This window comes from Bos taurus, chromosome 14, assembly GCF_002263795.3.
Source record: "Bos taurus isolate L1 Dominette 01449 registration number 42190680 breed Hereford chromosome 14, ARS-UCD2.0, whole genome shotgun sequence".
Lineage (NCBI taxonomy): Eukaryota > Metazoa > Chordata > Mammalia > Artiodactyla > Bovidae > Bos > Bos taurus.
Window position 1 is genome coordinate 9,112,650 of NC_037341.1, and position 19,843 is coordinate 9,132,492.

At 38.2% G+C, this 19,843-nt stretch overlaps 1 protein-coding gene across 1 annotated transcript in view; it reads right to left on the reverse strand.

Moving 5' to 3' along the window:
* Window positions 1-1,951: 1,951 nt before the first annotated feature.
* The window catches only part of EFR3A (EFR3 homolog A), a gene marked incomplete at its 5' end in the record, with an annotated part of 39,418 nt that continues 21,526 nt past the window's right edge, over window positions 1,952-19,843 (reverse strand). The window contains 4 exon segments of the mRNA NM_001076047.1: window positions 1,952-3,883; window positions 8,179-8,228; window positions 8,745-8,848; window positions 14,460-14,508. Coding sequence (NP_001069515.1) covers window positions 3,778-3,883; window positions 8,179-8,228; window positions 8,745-8,848; window positions 14,460-14,508 — 309 coding nt within the window.

Sequence of the window (19,843 nt, forward strand, 5' to 3'; positions counted from 1 at the left end):
AATCAAAAGGTCGCGGTGCCAAGCCGACGGTTGATATCCTTTCCTGCCTTCCAGGGAGATCGCCGGATGGATGCCTGCCATCTCTGTGTTCCAAGTCTGTATGCTGTATGCAACCTTAGACAGGTAGTCCAGAATAAAGGTGGTTAGTGTCTTGGTTCACAAGACATGCAGGAACTCAAGGCATATGGCCAGTTGTCTTAACAAGGGCCTCACCTAATACTGTTGAGAAAATTGAAGTTTTCCAGTGGGAATGCCCTGATCTTCCTGCCACCAAAGCTACAGAATTATTGGTCGTCTTTGTCTTCCTTCTTGTTATGATGAAAAACAGGGTTCCTTATCCATATCAAAAGTCAACCCCTCCATGTCTCCTCTGCTCTGGGTTCAGTTACCCTATTGCCTTTTCCGGGGCTTGATTCCTACAAATAGTTCCTTTTTATTTCAGATCAGTTTATCCCTGAATAGCAAATAAGACCCTCTGCATAGCGAATGCAAGGATCATTCATGATAAACAGACTGAGTGCCTACTCTGTGCCACGCAGGCATGACACGACGAACCTCTTCTAAGTGATTCACTTACCCTTCAACAGATAACCTCTGAGGGGCAGAACCTAAGAGCTGCATTTTACAGACTTCAGAGCTCAAAGCTGAGCCACTTCCTGAAGGCCACTCGGCTAGGAAGTGGCAGTGTGGGATCTGAACCCAGAGCCTGGGCTCCCTGCTGCTGCACCGCACCCCTCAGGAAGACCCTGAAGCCCACGGGCTGTGGCGCACAGCTCCACGGGTGGCAGGAGAGCGGGCCAGGTGGCGGACGGTACTAGACCTATGCTTTTTGAGAGGAAGGCTTTGTGGGGTTATACAGCAGAGGGGTGGGGCTGGAAATACAAACACGAAGACTGATGCAGACACGGCGACAGTGCTCTCCGGGCACATGCTGAGAGCTTCATCTCAGCCATATCTGATCACATCCGCAGCTACGGAGCTGATTCTTCCCGCATACGTGAGGATGACTCCATCTGGCAACTTGATTTTCACTAACGCACTTCATTCTTAATAGAATCCAAACAGTGGATTAGTTTAATAAATGTGATAGCTATTATAAGAATGGCTATTATACAGAAGTTATTAGATTTTTTTTTATTGCTTACATATGAATTGCAGTGAATTTTTACATTACAAAAAACTCAATTCATTACATTTAGTACATATATTGGCACAAATAAAACAAATTAGTCCCCCCCTTTTCAGACAGGCAGAAGAAAAATATTGTGAGGAAGTCAACTGCTGGTAAAGTACAGAATTAAGATTCTTAAAGAAAATGTATTCAGAAGTATTAAGGAAGAGTGTGTGTGTGTGTGTGTGTGTGTGTGTATTCAGGTTAATTCCAATGACTCTATATAAGCAGACAATACAAGTACAGAAGGAACATTTAGATGTTAACTATTCAATGTCAAGGAAAAAAATGAATGATATAAGCAACAGTGTACAGCAGAGAGAGAACGATGAACAGTTTTTATTGAGTTTTAAATATCTACAAAAATATAGCAGTACAGTGAACTTCAATACATCCTAACATTTAGTACCCAAACCAGCTATACTAAAATAGCACGCATACCTATGACCTGCACCATCTCCTGCCATCTCCTGGAAGGGATAGCAAGCCAAGGACACGAATCCATATTTCTTACGAATTGTTAATGAGACCAGTTCAGTAATCTAGCATATACAGAGGTCTACTGTGATTTAAAAACAACTACAATAAGAAAATCCCCCCCAAACCCAAATCAACTGTTTACAAACAGACCACAAGAAAAGTGTGATAAACATTAACTGAGACGGTTTTCCTTCACATGCTATACATGCATTTTTAAATCACAGAGAAACGTGAAATTGTGTCCAGCAAAGTTTGTTTTGCATGAGTGCAAATGAATATATATCTCCTTTTCTTATACTATTAAATTATATATACTTTTCATACAAAAGCACACAGTGTTAATCTATAAAATGACATCCAAGTGGATGATGATTGTTTTTGCATGTCCCCCTGCTTAGATTTTTGCACAATCGAAAGTTAATATCTTTCTTTAAAAATACAGAAGAAAAAAGGAAAAATAAAGGAAAACATAAACACTGGCCTATTAAATGCTGAAACGTTTTTGCCTGGTCAAGATCTAAAGTTATAGTGACAGCTGCAATGGAGCCATTTAAGCCCAGTGGTGACTGCATTATTATTTGGAAAACAAAGTCTTGTTTCTCTACATTTAATAAACCACCATGGATGCTTGACAGGTTTCCAAGACTAGAATCTTTTGCAAGATGTTTCAAGATGCTATACTTTTGTTTAAATATTCAAAAAAATTTAGAGTATACTTGTTCCATCTTGTTTCTACTGAAAGCACCCAAATAATCCTAAACACATGTCATTCTTCACTACAGTTTTTTAAACAAATGCTAAAGCTAAAACTCAATTGTTTTTTGGGTCATAATCTGTGATATGTATACTGTTTGATGCAAAAAGGAATCAAAAACCTGAAAAGGTAGAATTATAAACAGACTATTTTATAAAAATGTCCTAAAATAACTTTATAAAAGCTGCAAAGAAAGTTGCTCATTTTTGCCGTGTGATGGAATTCACTAAAATGTACATAATTTTAAGAAAACACTATGTGTTTGTCAGCACATGTAATCCTGGTAGCTTATTAAATCAACACAAGCTTAAACCGGCGATCTTTTAGCACACTTAACGGCTAAACCCATAGGCACTCTTTTCAAATGTAATATCATGAATCCTAAACAGAGATGCATACAAGCTACAGTTCAAATCTTACAAACTAAAACTCCATTTGGGGCATTTTTTTGACTATGAGGATTTAAAACAATGCACCATATAAAAATGTAAATTAATGTGCTCTCAAGAGAAATTAAAATGTACACACTCTTCACAGGTGAACTAGTAGCTGTTTTAAATGTCTTTTTTTCCTATACTAAATATATAGCTCATTTAATTAATGGAGCCACAGCAAAAATACTACTGTAATTTCAAAGTATAGTCTGTAAACTAAATACATCTTATGATGTAAAAAATATTGCACAGTTTGGTACTCCAAGGGTAAGTTCTAAGACTCTCAAGTAGAATGGTCAACTTTTGGCAGAAAACACAGTATTACAAGAACTAGACACTTAGACACATGGGGATTTTGGGGTCATGTTCTAGGACTATTACTCAGTAGATGTCATGACCATAGACAAGTTGAGGAATGACAGTCACATATTGTTGAAGTGAATGAACAAAAGGATGCCAATCACAACATCCAAAACATGGGGACAAAAAGCCACAGGACAGTTCTGCAGCCCCACGATTAATGTATTTGTATGTTTTTGCTTTTGCAGACAAAGAAAAACAAAAGCAGTTCTAATTTTAAGCAGTTGCGTAGATGTCTAAGAAATACACTAGACACTTCATACATCTTCAACTCTGGAAGGCTTAACTTTTTAATTATATGTTTGTGAAAGGCTTTAAATATACTATTTAACAATGAATTAATGTGACACCAATATATGTTCAATTTTAAAAGCCAATAGGAACCTAAAAATAAAAAATTAACATGGCATAAACCCATCTTCAGAAGTACTCTATAAATCATATAGCTACAAAATTTCTAACCTGGTATGCCAAACATTTGGTTAAAGATAAATTCCATCATAATTTTCAGTAAAGTAAACCCTGAAGTCAGCTTGGCCCTAGTTTTTACGCTTTCTGCTGAGGTCATCATGAGCCACTCAGTACACACACAGATCTGGAAACTTCATCTCGTAGACTGGGACAGACTGGTATTGGGCGTGCCCAGAAGTAATGGTCAGTGTTCCCGATGGGCTGGGAGGAGGGCTGTAAGAGAAGAACCAGGCACTGTCAGCAGGTGTGTGGAAAAGCTGTTCACTTCACACAGCATCCCCATCACTACCTGCCAACAGCAGGGTAAGGCTCTGCCGTCACAGGGGTCAGTGTGACGGAGCTGCAGGCCAGCTGCAAGGTGGCATGAGGTATAGATCACAGTGGAACTAAGCTGTTTTTAAGTTCTAAACTAGACATTCTCCTCTGAATACGGTATATATAATTTTAACAATGGGATTACATCATATCCTTTCATATAAGCTTGCTTTGTTTTTTGATGACGACAGCATGGTATTTCAATATATAGATATATTATGATTAACTTATTTCCATGGGAAGACTGTACATTCATTTCCATTCTTCATTATTATAAATAAGGCTGACAGGTCTATTCTTACATATACATAATTTTATCCTGTCTTCTTGGTTTATAGTCTTACACATAGAGTTTTTGGACCAAAGTAGATTCACAATTTTGAGATGGGTACACACTGTCAGGATCCCCACAATTCATTCTTTCAACATCTGGCTGCACCATCCTCTTTCACCACTATAAATACTGGGTATAATCGTTCTCTCTTGTTCTCATCTTTGGCACTCTGGTAGCCAAAAGGGAATTCATTCTTATTTTCACATTTTGGGTTACTACTAATGGTACATACTTAGTATTCATTTTGTGTTTCTTTTAAAATGAATTCCCTATTTGAGTCTACTGCCTGTATTTCTACTCACATAGTTTTCTCTTATCAATTTGGGAAATGATCTTTTGTCATATGATACAAATGCTTTTCCTCAATTAGTTACTTAATTCTTATCTCTATCATAAAGATGACACTTTTCATCATTCAAAAAAGTTCCTTGGTGTCTTCAATCAATTTCTCCTTACTCCACATGCTCACACACCTCCAACACTGACTGTGTTCTGATCTCTGTCACTGAAGATTGGTGTCCCTTATTCTTGAATTTCATATGAAGGGTCCATATAGCCACAAAAAGGGTCAATACAAGACACACTCTTATGTCTGATTTGTTTTGCTTGATGCAGTTTTTAAGTTTACCCCCCAAATGTGTTCCTTTTCACTGCTGAATAATATTTCACTGCATCAAGAGCACCACTATTTGTCTACTGTCTCTCCATTCTCCTGCTCATGGATGTCTCGTAACTATGAAAAAAGCTGCTAAAACATTCTAATTTCTCTGGGTAAATACTGAGAAATGGGATTATAGGATTAAGCAGGTATATATTTAACTTCATAAGACACTGAAACTTCTTCAAAAGTTTTGCAGAGTATTTGTACCATTTTATACTATGAGCAATACATGCAGACTCTTCTATAATGTTCAATATACTATTAAGTTCATCCAATGACATTTTTTCTTTTTTCAGATACTGTATCACCCAGTTCTTGAACTACAATTTGGTTCTTTTTCAGAGTTTCCAGTTCTCTTCTAAAATATACATTATGTTTTTCCTTTAAATTCTTTGATATGTGTGTGTTCTTTTAAGATCATTATCTACTAATTCCAATAACTGATCTGTGGGGCTACTTATTCTTACTGTATTTTCTTGCTCCTTTGCATTTCTTGTAATTTTTTTTCCATAAGGTCAAAATGAATGAAGGAACAGTGGAAACTGAGGTATAACATTGCTTATTTTGTTTCTTTTCTCAAGAATACAAACTCTCTTCTCTGTCTGGTAGTTGACTGCTTTGTTTAGTTGCCAAGTCATGTCTGACTCTTTGGGAGCCCATGGCCTGTAGCCCGCCAGGCTCCTCTGGGATTTCCCAGGCAAGAATATTGGAGTGGGTTGTCATTTCCTTCTCCAAGAGATCTTCCCGACCCAGGGATCGATCGCGTGTCTCCTGCATCAGCAGGTGGATTCTTTACCACTGAGCCACCAGGGAAGCCTATCTGGCAGTTACAGTGTGGAAAATTAACAAGAGGAAATATATCAGATAGAAACTGAAAACCCTGAAGATACACTAAGAAGTCTGTTTCATTTCTCTGTATCATGTAAACTACCCAGAACTACTACTTCCTAACCAGGTGACCTTGGATAATTACCGAACATCTACATGAATCTGTTTCTACATTTGTAAAGTAAAAATAATCACTACATATTTTTAAAATGTGATGTAAATACTAAATAAAAGAATGCACTCAGCAGAGTGCCCAGAATACCACAAGTTTTCAATAAATAACTAGTAGCAATAAGGTTTAATAAATGCAAATTATTAGCAGTAGTTGCAGTACCAATGAAAAAGTTAGTCATAATACTTATTCTAAAATACTACACCCACATAGTTATGATAGTGGGATTAAATGTAACATAGAGGTCGCTAGCAATATTTCTTGTCAAGAACATGCGTTATAAATTTGAATTTCGATTATTTCCACTCACTAGCTGGATAAACTTCTGCAAGTTACTTTACTTCTCTAAGCCTCAGTGTCTTTACCTGGAAAATAAAAAAACACAGCATCTACCTAACTTTTCAGGACTGTGGTGAGGATTAGCAAAAACAATAGATACAAAGCAGGTAGGTATTTATTATTAGAACTGACAGGCAACAAAGATTCTGTACACAGGGAATGTTGCCTGCCATTCGCATCCTACAAGGTCAAGCCATCAGCCACTGCCGTTTCCCACAATGGTACGCCCTAAGGGGGATTCAGGATGGGGAGAAATGGGAAGCATTCTATTAATTAGACACTGGCCCCACAGCCAAGGTGCATATTCCAGGAACAATTTCAATGAGCCCAGATCCTTGCACCTTCCTATACACAGAGAAGCACTAAACTTATAGGCTGTGTGTAAGTGCCCACACCTAGCAATTTTCACTGAATCTAAGGAATACAGCATACTGCACAGTTTAGTCTGATTCTCTGTTCTGAACTTTTATAAATGAGTGATTCGCAGCTTAGTAGGGGGTGGCATGGTGGTTAATGCCTGGAATGAGATGTTACACTGACGAAAAGGTGCCTTGCATAGGAAGGCAGTAAAAAGGCTGGGGGGAAAAAAAGCAAGTCAACTGAGCATCTACCTGTTTATTCTATTTATAGGATACAAGGTTTGATGCAAAACTGATTCAATCAAGCTGAAAATATAAAAGATGTAGGAAAAAAAAATCTCAGAAGCACACAGAGCAGTCTCCACACTGGAGTCAACCTAATAATATGCACAAATTCATTCTTCAGATGGAACCTGGAGTTTTCCCTCCCTCTCTGATGTGCTTCATCACTTCACAACAGACACAGAATAACCCATGTTGGATACCTTATGTTTGCAGAGCATAAAATACAATTGCTCAACGGTGTACACAGGGGTTTGGTTTCAGGACCACCCACAGACAGCAAAATCCTTGGGTGCTCAAGTCCCTTATATAAAGTGGAGCAGTACTGGCATGGGACCTATACAACATATCTTCCCTGGCAGTTTACATCATGGTCTAGGTTATTTATAACATCTAATACAATGTAAATGTTACGGAGTAGTTGTCAGCATGCAGCAAATTCAAGCTTTGGTTTTTTGGAACTTTCTGGGATTTTTTTTCCCCCTAAATATTTCTGACCACTGTTGGTTGAATTTGAATATGCAGAACCCGTGGATATGGAGGACCAACTATAACTAATAACAGGACTCAAATAGACATAACCTAGGAAAATTCAATTTATGTTTGATAATTCAAGTGAGCCAGCTGCAGAGGCAGAATTGTTATGGCCCTAGAAGAATGATGAGGTTGAACTATACAAAACAGTAGTTTCTGTACGTCAAAATGATTAAATCTGAGAAACTACCTTGTTAAACATATCACTAGAATAAGAGTCTTCCAATTACTCAAATGTCCATAAGGTGGTTAATTGCTAAGTCGTGTTCGACTCTTTGTGACCCATGGACTGTGGCCTGCCAAGCTCCTCTGTCCATGTGATTTTCCAGGCAAGAATACTGGAGTGGGTTGCCATTTCCTTCTCCAGGGGATCTTTCCGACCAAGGGATTGAACTGAGCTCTCCTGCATTGCAGGCAGAGTCTTTACTGACTGAACCATCAGGGAAGCCTGTCTTTATAGAACCATTTTAAAGGAATTAAGTAATCTAAAAAGGAAAGCTAGAAAAACTTTAAGAAACGGTATCAGACTATCCAGTAAACAGAAAAACTACTAAGACAAAGATATCTGTATGATCTTGGGTTTACTCTAAATGAAAAGCAGAATTACTTAAAAGCTAGAAATTTACAGGGGTCTAATAGTTTTTATTTGTTGTTTTATTCATCTTGTAGTACCAAAACCCTTACCGTATGGTGAGTTCCAATATTTGAGCAAGTCTATCGTGAAGCAAATTTGCCTACAAGGAGAAAAAACAAATGTTAACAATGGATCTATTACTTTCGCAACGTCCGTATGTAAGAACACAAGTGATTTAAAGGACAAAGCATAACTGTAACTGTTAAGCTGACGGTACAGAATGTTTACTGTTTTGATTTTATCTGTCTCATACACTGAAATTTAATGTGAAGTTTCTCTTCATTCCTTTCCTAGTCTCACTAGTAAAAACAAATCGATATACACACAGAACAAAACACCTACAGCAAAACCACTGAAAACCACTGCAAAAAACATTTCAAAGCGACAAAAATCATTGACATTTAATTTGGGATCTGCTATTTCAATCAGCTCATACTGCACAAAGCCATTATTTAAGGCTTCATAGCTACATCTTCAGTTTTCTGTCCCTATTCCATCTACTCCCTTGTGGATTCTATTGACCTGCCTAAATCTTAGAATTTACCCATCAGTTACCATGAAAAGCTCCAACAAAAATCAAACTCCACCCCACCGCCTCCACTATGTGCTCACTTACTTTGGATTCACACTGTGCTGCTATTTCTTCAAAAGGTGCTTTCTGGAATTTCTCTATCACTAGACGCCTCTTTTCCTTTTCCTGTTCTTCCATTCCACTGGTATCTATATAAATGTTAAAAAAAAAAAAAAAACCATTAAAAGGAATACAGAATTTTATAGAACATTGCCAATGATCCTAAGAACAAATGATCTATGCATAAAAAATAAGGGTAATTTACAGGACTACTTGTTTAGGGAAAAAAGCAAAACGTGTAACATCCCTGAAATGTCTTAGTTGAGGCCAGAAAGCGGACACAAAAAACTTCAAAATTACACTGCACAAAACCCTTTTTCATAGACTATCTTTGTCCCTCTTACCAAAATAAGCAGAAGCACAACTTCCTACAAGTCAAGCAACCTCAAGGCCCTTCCTGAAGAATGATTATTTTATTTATAATCATGCCTTTGCACATATGAGGTACTAAATAAAAAGTCTGCTAAATCTGATAATGAATGGCATGACTGAAATCTAGATATGGTCAAGTGGAACCATATTGGTTTAATCTTTTCCATTTATCTTCCATAATTTTTTTTTTTTTTAATCTTCCATAATTTGAAAAGGGATTGTTTTTATCTTAAAATGATGTGTGGTCTGGTCAAAGATTATAAAACAATAAGAGGTCTGTCTTTTTGATACTACTGATATACTAACTGTGTCTATTTGCTTAACAATTTGAAAGAAGGCTAATTAATGGTTTAGTTATTGATGGTCTTCTTTAACAACCCAGTGAGTCAACAATTTCATAAGGCAAAACACACTCTGTTCAAGGTTCTTAAAACAAAGCTGCTCTTCAGGTACAAAATTAGCTAGTTTAAAAAAGGGGAAGTAGCATGTAAAAAGGAAATAGGTCTTTTTTTTTTTCCCTCTGAAATTGTGTCAGGCTAACAAAGTTGTAGACTTTATGTACTTCTTCTGAATGAATGTAATACAGAATCACAATCACATCTCTAGTGTTCACTGGCCCAGGGTCACAAGCTTAAATGTGCCAGAGGCCAGGCACGAAACAAATGTTTTAAATTAGGTCAGTAAAAGAGGTAAGAAAAACAGACTTGGGCAAGCTGAACATCTATCTCAGGGCTTTATTCAAATTCAATTTCTGAAAATAACGCTTCCACCCAAATTTGGCCTGCAGGCGGCAAATCTGTCCAGCAGTTCTCAAACTTTCTGGTTTCAAGACTCCTTTATGTGTTATATCACTTGATAATTTCTGTATTATAATATAAAAATGAGACTTTAAAAATATTCATTAAATTCATCAAAAACTCAAACCACTGTACGTTAACATAAAGATTTGTTTAATGAAAAAATAACCATATTTTCTAAAGTGAAAATTTAGTGAAGAGAATGGCGCTGTTTTATATTTTTGCAAATCCCTTTAATGTCTGACTTAATAGAAGGCAGCTGGATTCTATCTGCAAACATTCAATGCGTTGCAATATGTTATTTTGGTTGAAAATAAAGAAAAACTAAACTCACACAAGCATGTACTGATATGTTGGGAAAGAGTAATTCAATAGCCTTTTCACAGAATTGTAGCTATTTCTTCTACAATAAAATTTGACAAGTGGTAAAGTTAGTTGCAATATGGAATCTGAAACTTTATTAATGAACTTTTTACAATTGGTTATAGTAACATCTGCTGGTCTGTTTTACACTTTGAATAGAGTTCTACTCATGCATGGTTCTGTAACATCGTGCAGTGGTCATCTGGAATACTGCTCCACTGACTTCTGCAGATCCTCTAAATAACTGGGAGTATGTGGCATCAAAGAATGCGATGACCATCAGATGAGTTTGAGGCCACTGCCTTCATTCATGTTAGCACATGCAGCAGAGAAGCAAACTATGTCCTAGTGTTATGCAGAAAATACTTCTGGACTTGAGGATCTCTTGAAAGAGTTTCCCCTGGGACTCCAGGGGACCAAAGATACTCTGACAACACTGTCAAACTGTAAATTCCTCAACATGCCTTATTAATGTTTAAATGTCTCAAAGTATCTTATATATAATAGGTGTTTAAAAATTGCTTAGTAAATTCAAAGCCTTTGACTGTGTGGATCACAATAAACTGGAAAATTCTGAAAGAGATGGTAATACCAGACCACCTGACCTGCCTCTTGAGAAACCTATATGCAAGTCAGGAAGCAACAGTTAGAACTGGACATGGAACAACAAACTGGTTCCAAATAGGAAAAGGAGTATGTCAAGGCTGTATATTGTCACCCTGCTTATTTAAATTATATGCAGAGTACATCATGAGAAATGCTGGGCTGGAGGAAGCACAAGCTGGAATCAAGATTGCCGGGAGAAATATCAATAACCTCAGATTTGCAGATGACACCACCCTTATGGCAGAAAGTGAAGAGGAACTAAAAAGCCTCTTGATGAAGGTGAAAGAGGAGAGTGAAAAAGTTGGCTTAAAGCTCAACATTCAGAAAACGAAGATCATGGCATTCGGTCCCATCACTTCATGGGAAATAGATGGGGAAACAGTGGAAACAGTGTCAGACTTTATTTTTCTGGGCTCCAAAATCACTGCAGATGGTGACTGCAGCCATGAAATTAAAAGACGCTTACTCCTTGGAAGGAAAGTTATGACCAACCTAGATAGCATATTCAAAAGCAGAGACATTACTTTGCCAACAAAGGTTCGTCTAGTCAAGGCTATGGTTTTTCCTGTGGTCATGTATGGATGTGAGAGTTGGACTGTGAAGAAGGCTGAGCGCTGAAGAATTGATGCTTTTGAACTGTGGTGTTGGAGAAGACTCTTGAGAGTCTGTTGGACTGCAAGGAGATCCAACCAGTCCATTCTGAAGGAGATCAGCCCTGGGATTTCTTTGGAAGGAATGATGCTCAAGGTGAAACTCCAGTACTTTGGCCACTTCATGCGAAGAGTTGACCCACTGGAAAAGACTCTGATGCTGGGAGGGATTGGGGGCAGGAGGAGAAGGCAGGAGGATGACAGAGGATGAGATGGCTGGATGGCATCACTGACTTGATGGATGTGAGTCTGAGTGAACTCCGGGAGTTGGTGATGGACAGGGAGGCCGGGCGTGCTGCGATTCATGGGGTTGCAATGAGTTGGACATGACTGAGTGACTGAACTGAACTGAAATTCAATTTTATTTTGACAAATCTGATGTCATATTACAGTAAGAAAAAAAATCCTCTATAAGATTAAGCTGAAAAAGGTCAGATTTTATTTCATGTATGATGGGCACCAGAGTGTTTCATGTCCCTTGATAATGATGCTCTTATTCTAATATTTCTTAAAATCAAGAGCCAATTTCCACTCTCTATAGTGAAAGTCAATTTCCATGCTCCATTGCTTTACCAGTTAGAAATAAATTCAGAGCATCATTAGCCACCAGGAATTTATATTAATACTTAATTGAAGGAATCATTCAAAAAATTTTAAAAGAGGCAAATTATATGAGGTAAAATTTATTTCCAGAAAGGCCAAAGGAGAAAAATCAAGAGTATTATTTTATGCAAAGATAAGTGGAAAGATTAGAGTCAGTCAGACATGGGTATGAGATTTGGCTCTGGTATTACTAGCTATGTGCTCTCAGGAAATTTGTTAATTTCTCTGTTTCAGCGTTCTCACTGATTATATAGCAAGAATTAATGTGATAATGCCTACTGACAATTTCTGCCAGCTCCTTTCTCCTACCCCATTAGAAACACACCTCTAATTACGCTGCTGTATGCCCACTAAAAATGACTCTACATAATTTTCAGAATTTTCATCTGCCCATCTCCAATAAAAGGAAATACATTTGCTTGTTAGCCATCTGTATGTCTTCTTTGGAGAAATGTCTATTTAGTTCTTTGGCCCATTTTTTGAGTGGGTCGTTTATTTTTCTGGAGTTGAGCTGTAGGAGTTGCTTGTATATTTTTGAGATTAGTTGTTTGTCGGTTGCTTCATTTGCTATTATTTTCTCCCATTCTGAAGGCTGTCTTTTCACCTTGCTAATAGTTTCCTTTGATGTGCAGAAGCTTTTAAGGTTAATTAGGTCCCATTTGTTTATTTTTGCTTTTATTTCCAATATTCTGGGAGGTGGGTCATAGAGGATCCTGCTGTGATGTATGTCGGAGAGTGTTTTGCCTATGTTCTCCTCTAGGAGTTTTATAATTTCTGGTCTTACGTTTAGATCTTTAATCCATTTTGAGTTCATTTTTGTGAATGGTGTTAGAAAGTGGTCTAGTTTCATTCTTTTACAAGTGGTTGACCAGATTTCCCAGCACCACTTGTTAAAGAGATTGTCTTTAATCCATTGTATATTCTTGCCTCCTTTGTCAAAGATAAGGTGTCCATATGTGTGTGGATTTATCTCTGGGCTTTATATTTTATTCCATTGATCAATATTTCTGTCTTTGTGCCAGTACCATACTGTCTTGATAACACATGAAAAGATGTTCAACATCACTCATTATCAGAGAAATGCAAATCAAAACCACTATGAGGTACCATTTCACACCAGTCAGAATGGCTGCGATCCAAAAGTCTACAAATAATAAATGCTGGAGAGGGTGTGGAGAAAAGGGAACCCTCTTACACTGTTGGTGGGAATGCAAACTAGTACAGCCACTATGGAGAACAGTGTGGAGATTCCTTAAAAAACTGGAAATAGAACTGCCTTATGATCCAGCAATCCCACTGCTGGGCATACACACTGAGGAAACCAGAAGGGAAAGAGACACGTGTACCCCAATGTTCATCGCAGCACTGTTTATAATAGCCAGCACATGGAAGCAACCTAGATGTCCATCAGCAGATGAATGGATAAGAAAGCTGTGGTACATATACACAATGGAGTATTACTCAGCCATTAAAAAGAATACATTTGAATCAGTTCTAATGAGGTGGATGAAACTGGAGCCTATTATACACAGTGAAGTAAGCCAGAAAGAAAAACACCAATACAGTATACTAACGCATATATATGGACTTTAGAAAGATGGTAACAATAACCCTGTGTACGAGACAGCAAAAGAGACACTGATGTATAGAACAGTCTTATGGACTCTGTGGGAGAGGGAGAGGGTGGGAAGATTTGGGAGAATGGCATTGAAACATGTAAAATATCATGTAAGAAACGAGTTGCCAGTCTAGGTTCGATGCACGATACTGGATGCTTGGGGCTAGTGCACTGGGACGACCCAGAGGGATGGTATGGGGAGGGAGGAGGGAGGAGGGTTCAGGATGGGGAACACGTGTATACCTGTGGCGGATTCATTTTGATATTTGGCAAAACTAATACAATTATGTAAAATTTAAAAATAAAATAAAATTAGAAAAAAAAAAAAAAAAAAGGAAATACATTGACTGCCTCTCACAAATTCGTGCAGCCTGCATGCTGCCACCATATAAGGGTGACACTCAGATACACAGTGATGCTGTCACAGCTCCAGGAAATGCAGTCTGGACAGAGGAGGATACTCATCCAGGACAAGACAGCACAGCCACAAAGACCTGAAGAGTGCAAGCTAATAAACGGATACTGTATCTATAGAGAAATCAACAGTGTATACATTTGCCATGTTGCCTCTGGTAATTCCAGCATCTAAACAAGTACTGAGATAAAGAGAAGCCAGTAAAAAAAAAAAAAAAAAAAAAGAAGAAGAAGAAGCTAGTAAAATACTAGGGAAGCTAACAAGCAAAAATCTTACCAATTGCTTTCTTCAGTGCTTCAAAGGTGATTTCTTCCGTGTTACTAACCTAGAGAAAAGTGATTTTAAGTAAAATAGAGGGTTTAGAAAGGTCAATATAAATGACACCCTCACCTAGTTACAAGTCATCTAAGACCTTTTACAAATATTTTCTCTTCTTTGTGTTGGCTGGATTCATGATTATACTCCACAGTATCAAATAATCATCACGTTTTCATTTGTTTTAACAATAGCCTAGCACAGTGGTTCCCCAAACAGGTTACAGATTGATGCTGGGCTGGCAGAACTAGCACCCTTTAAGGCAACCCAACTAACAGTCAAGGCAGAGATTATGTATAAATGCAGCTTCAGCTGTGTAATAAATGAGAACTAAGTATTCTATACTCTCTATAATTTTGGTACCACATATGTTTACAAATCAAAAATGAAATAATCAGAAACTCTGAATAGTTTAAAAGCAAGAATCACTACTTTGGGAAGTGTTCAATGAGTACAGTTAACCAACATCTTAAAATAATCATATTCTGGATCTTTTAAGGTCAACCACCAAGTCTGATTATCCAGAAAACACCCTTTAACTTGAAGTTTTCAAATCTCTCCTGTTTTGAGACGTTTGTGCTACATAAACAAAGTCAGGAATACTATATAAAGTCAGGAATACTTTTTGTGGCACTAACACATTTTCAGGAGGAATAATATATCCACTTATTATAGTATCTCAATAAAAGTTAAGAAATGATACATGAATACTTGCCTTGGACTCTGGGCATCCCTAATTTTAGCTCATGAGCTTCCTTTTGCTAAGTCTAAGGCAGAAAGACTAATGAAAGCAAAGGGCTTCATGCTTTGCACCTTAGCTTCTCTGTAATACAAAGGCTTTAGCTGGAAATCAAGCAGCAAGAGTTTCACTACCTCAGTTTTTCTACTGAAGGTTCATATTTCTAGTTGAAGTCAGATTAAACTCGGAGATCTTCAGTTGCTTTGGTCTAGATATTTGGAGCAGATATACAAGATTAGGCTCTGGCTGGTCAATTATTTGTACCTAGAAGCAATCTAGCACTTCAAAGTTGTTCTTAGAACTGGTTAAGACTTTTAGACTTTTGATAAACGATTAGACCACAGGAGAAAGAACACAGGAGAAGCCAGAAGGCCAGGATCCTTGTTACACAGAACTTTTACCTGTTACCTGTTCAATTTTGGGTGGATGAAAAGCTAAAGGACTTTATCTAATAACTCGTTTGTTTTCCTCAGAGAATGATGATGCGTTCCTCAGCATGGAAACCTCTCAAGTCACTCAGTCTCCCTCCTGTTTTTGCCTCCTTCCTCCGAGTTCCTCTGTGGGCCTTGCCGGTCCTCTCCCCCGTCTCCAGCCTGGCTACCCAAAACCCGCTTCACCCTCAGTGCAAACTACCACAGGGGTCTCTATTTGGCCTCTCTACAGCCGGTCTCTTCTTTCCAATGTAGCTTAGTCACACTTCTGAGAATCTTTTTACGAAAGCCCAGCTTTGACAATGACACTACCAAACTTTCAAAGTGTTGCCATTTCCTATCGGAGTACACATGAAGCCCTCGGCCTGGGGATGAAATGTTCTATAACTTGGCTTCAATCTTGTCTCCCATTCCTGCCTTTTGTGAATTTTCTTTTTTTAAAAAAAAGAGGAATTTCTTTCTACTAATGTTTAATGATTCATATTTTTCATACAAAGTATGGAGAAGGCAAGGGCACCCCACTCCAGTACTCTTGCCTAGAAAATCCCATGGACGGAGGAGCCTGGTGGGCTGCAGTCCATGGGGTCGTGAAGAGTCGGACACGACTGAGAGACTTCACTTTCACTTTTCACTTTCACGCATTGGAGAAGGAAATGGCAACCCACGCCAGTGTTCTTGCTTGGAGAATCCCAGGGACAGGGGAGCCTGGTGGGCTGCAGTCTTTGGGGTCGCACAGAGTTGGACATAACTGAAGCGACTCAGCAGTAGCAGCTGCTAAATACAAGCCACCTACTTCATTTGGTGTTTAAGCAAACCACAGTCTGTTCCAAGTCTACAGAAAACAATGGTTGTGTTGCAGTTATTGGGAAATGGTGCAAAGGCAGGCTTTTGGAGGAGTTTCAATATTCCTTTACTCTTTATGACTTTGGCCTTACATATGACCCGTAACTCTCGCTTACACTGTACAATGCCCTTGAGCCTGTGTAAAATCTGCTATTCACCTTTTTCCAACCAGACTAGCTGTCACATCACTTTCACTGATGAGTGCCTTCTTGTTTTGTTAGCACATATATAGGTTCCTTCAGTTGTACTTGGGGAAAAGGCAGGAGTATGTATGTATGTATAAAAAGATCTCTGCGATTTGTCCTAGAAAAAGTGACAATTCTTCTCAGCCGACCAGTGACTTAATTTTGTATAAAAAATTTAATTTGTACTCCAAATTTAACACGTATAACTCCCCATCCATTCCCCCAAATAATTAAGCACTGACTATTATCTTTTTGAGAGAAGAACTAAGTCACGATTTCAGGTTTTACTTATATTCATTATGCGTATCAGTCATGCTGATGGGGCTCAGTAAGCACCAGAGATCAGAGAGTCATGCCTGTGGTGCTTTATTCTATTAGTCAAGCTGATTGTTTAATTTCAGGAAGCAGATATATCTCTATTCTATTTTAGTCATTTATCTTCCTGAATACTTTAAGTATCTTTATACACATACAGGGCAATTTTTAGGAGAAGTTCACTAAGGATTCACAGTGGGCTAAAACTTGAATTGCAAATGTTAGAACTGACATACTACAAATGGACCAGGTATTTTAATAGATTAGTAAAAAGCTGAGCTGTATCTAGGGGAAAACCAAAGTTTTGCTATGATCTCCATCTAACCAACATTAAAAAAAAAGTTACAAGCTCTAAAGTGAAAGTGAAGTCGCTCAGTCATGTCCGACCCTCAGCAATCCCATGCACTGATGCGGGGAGCCGGTGAGGCATTCTGCTCATGACAAAGGTCATGAGGAAGGAGGCTCGGCATATGCAAAGGCGGGATCGAGCCTCAGGAGTCCCCCCGGATATTCTCGAGCATTTTCCCCCAAAAAACCAGAGTCTGCCTACTTTATTGCTTTGTGCTCTCACCTCTGACTTTACTAGGGGCTGTCCCCTACCACCATCTCACTCTCTCCCTGTCAAAGAGTTAACTTACAGCTCCAATTAATAAAGTTCCTGGGCAATTAGGAGTGTTTAAATCCAAACCCCTCAGATGGCTCTCTAACTCGCCTGACAAGTTTACTCGGACTCCTGCAGCTATGCATACAATTGTTTACAGTCTCCTAGCCTCCAGAGGCACGGGAAGCTTAAGATATTCAAATAGCTTAGAGCCTCTCAGAGAGTTAAAAACTGTCAGAATAAACTAGTAAAGGATTTCATTGATGAGTCAATGCTTGTTGCCAAGTTTTCACATCCCCTGAATTGTATCCTTGAATGTGTATTAATTAATAGTTGGTATATAGTAAAAAATAAGTAGTGGCCTTGGTGTTAGTAACTTTAGACCCTTAAGGTAATAAATTCTTTCTTTGTTGTAAACCCATTACACATCCGCCCTATAGGAATGCAATTTTATCTTTGGAAGATGGTGCCAAACCTTAAAATAATTACTCTTAGAGAAAATAAGTCTTTGTTGATAAGTCCTTGTCAAGAGTCATAAAATGTTAGTAGGCCTTCTGGCCAGAAGATGATGTAAATCACCTAAACCATTTGTATACGATACATTTGCAGGAAAGAAACCTTGGTTTTTGATAAGAACCAAAGACTGCTGACTTTGCATCCCCTATTATTCTCTATGTGTAACTTAGGGTATAAAAGCCCCTGTTAAAAATAAAGCTATGGGCCTTGTTCACCAGCGCTTGGTCTCCCCATGTCATTCTTCCCTTTAACTTCCAGCTGAGTCTCCATCTGGAGCGCGGAACCCACCACGCTTACTAATTATGCCTGGGCTTCTAAGACCCACTCGAGAAGGTGTCTAGGGTGAGGCACCTTCCCCTATTCGAGAGGGCGCCTGCGGCCTACGTAAGTGGTGCAAACTTCTTGTCTTGAAGTTTTATTGGTCTCCCGCGTAAACCAAGCTACTCAGCTTCTCTTCTCCACTGAATTTTCCTACTGAGCTATCCTCATTCTATTGTTCTCTATATCTCTAATTAGCATATAAATAGTCGCCTAGGCCGTCTCTCCTTCGAATACCCTGGATCAGCTGGGGCTGGTCCCCAGCAGACTGCAGCCTACCAGGTTCTTCCGTCCATGGGATTTTCCAGGCAGGAGTACTGGAGTGGGGTGCCATATATCTGAGGACTATATGGGATTCTGTATATATAATTTCACATAATTTTGATGAAATAATGATTTTTCAAATGAGCAGTTTTTAATTTGATTCACTGTTAACAAATATACATATTCTCAGTTTGATATTTTGTTACATCATTAACTGGTGAATACCTAACTGATGAAAATCTCTCCTGTCCACACAATGAAATTACCTGGTTTTAGCCTAGAAGGTACCATCATTCTGTCTTCTGGTATCTGAACAACCATTCCTAATACACAAAATTAGGTACCACAATGGTAAATGAGTTTGAAACTCCAATGCACTCAACTAAAAACTGTACTTAATTTTTCAAATACTCAGAGTGAGGTGTATTTGACTTAGGATTTACAGTTATAGCAAAGATAAAACAAAAGCGATCTTTAATAATTTAACAAATGTATTAGTGAACTTTTAATGTAAAATTCATGCTCAAGAATCTTCCTCCTATACTAAGTCTTCATGCAAATGTCGTTTCGGTTCATTTTATTAAAATAAACTGACCCTCTGCAACAGTTTGAAGTGCTATATATGTATTTTTAGGAGAAATAAAAATGGTCAACAAAAGGCAAAGGGAAAAATTCCAGTCAGTAAAACAGACTGCACTCTTGACACATATAAACTAAGGCTTTGGATGAATTTCTTCCCTCCAAAGGTATTATCAGCAAGTTCATAATCATTAAAGATAGAGTTAGCAAGGCATCCTCCTTGCTAATAATGAGTATAAAAATTAAAATGGCTTTGAAGAGGTGAAATTTAGGGAAGATGATTTTTCTTGAGTCTTAAATTGGTAAGAAAACTTTAAACCAACCTCAAGGCCCCAAGTTCCAAAATGAACACTAACAGCTTATTCAAACTACTCCAATGCTCTGAAGGTAATTTCTTTATGAAACTGGTTATTCTATGTAAGAGGGAGTCAAAAACCTTGAAAGATATAAATTAATTGGCTGTACCGTGGCCACCAAATACTTTTAAATCCTGCACACAAATTAACTGACAGGGTTTGGAAGCAGGAGGGAGAGAGGAGGCTGAGAAAGCATAA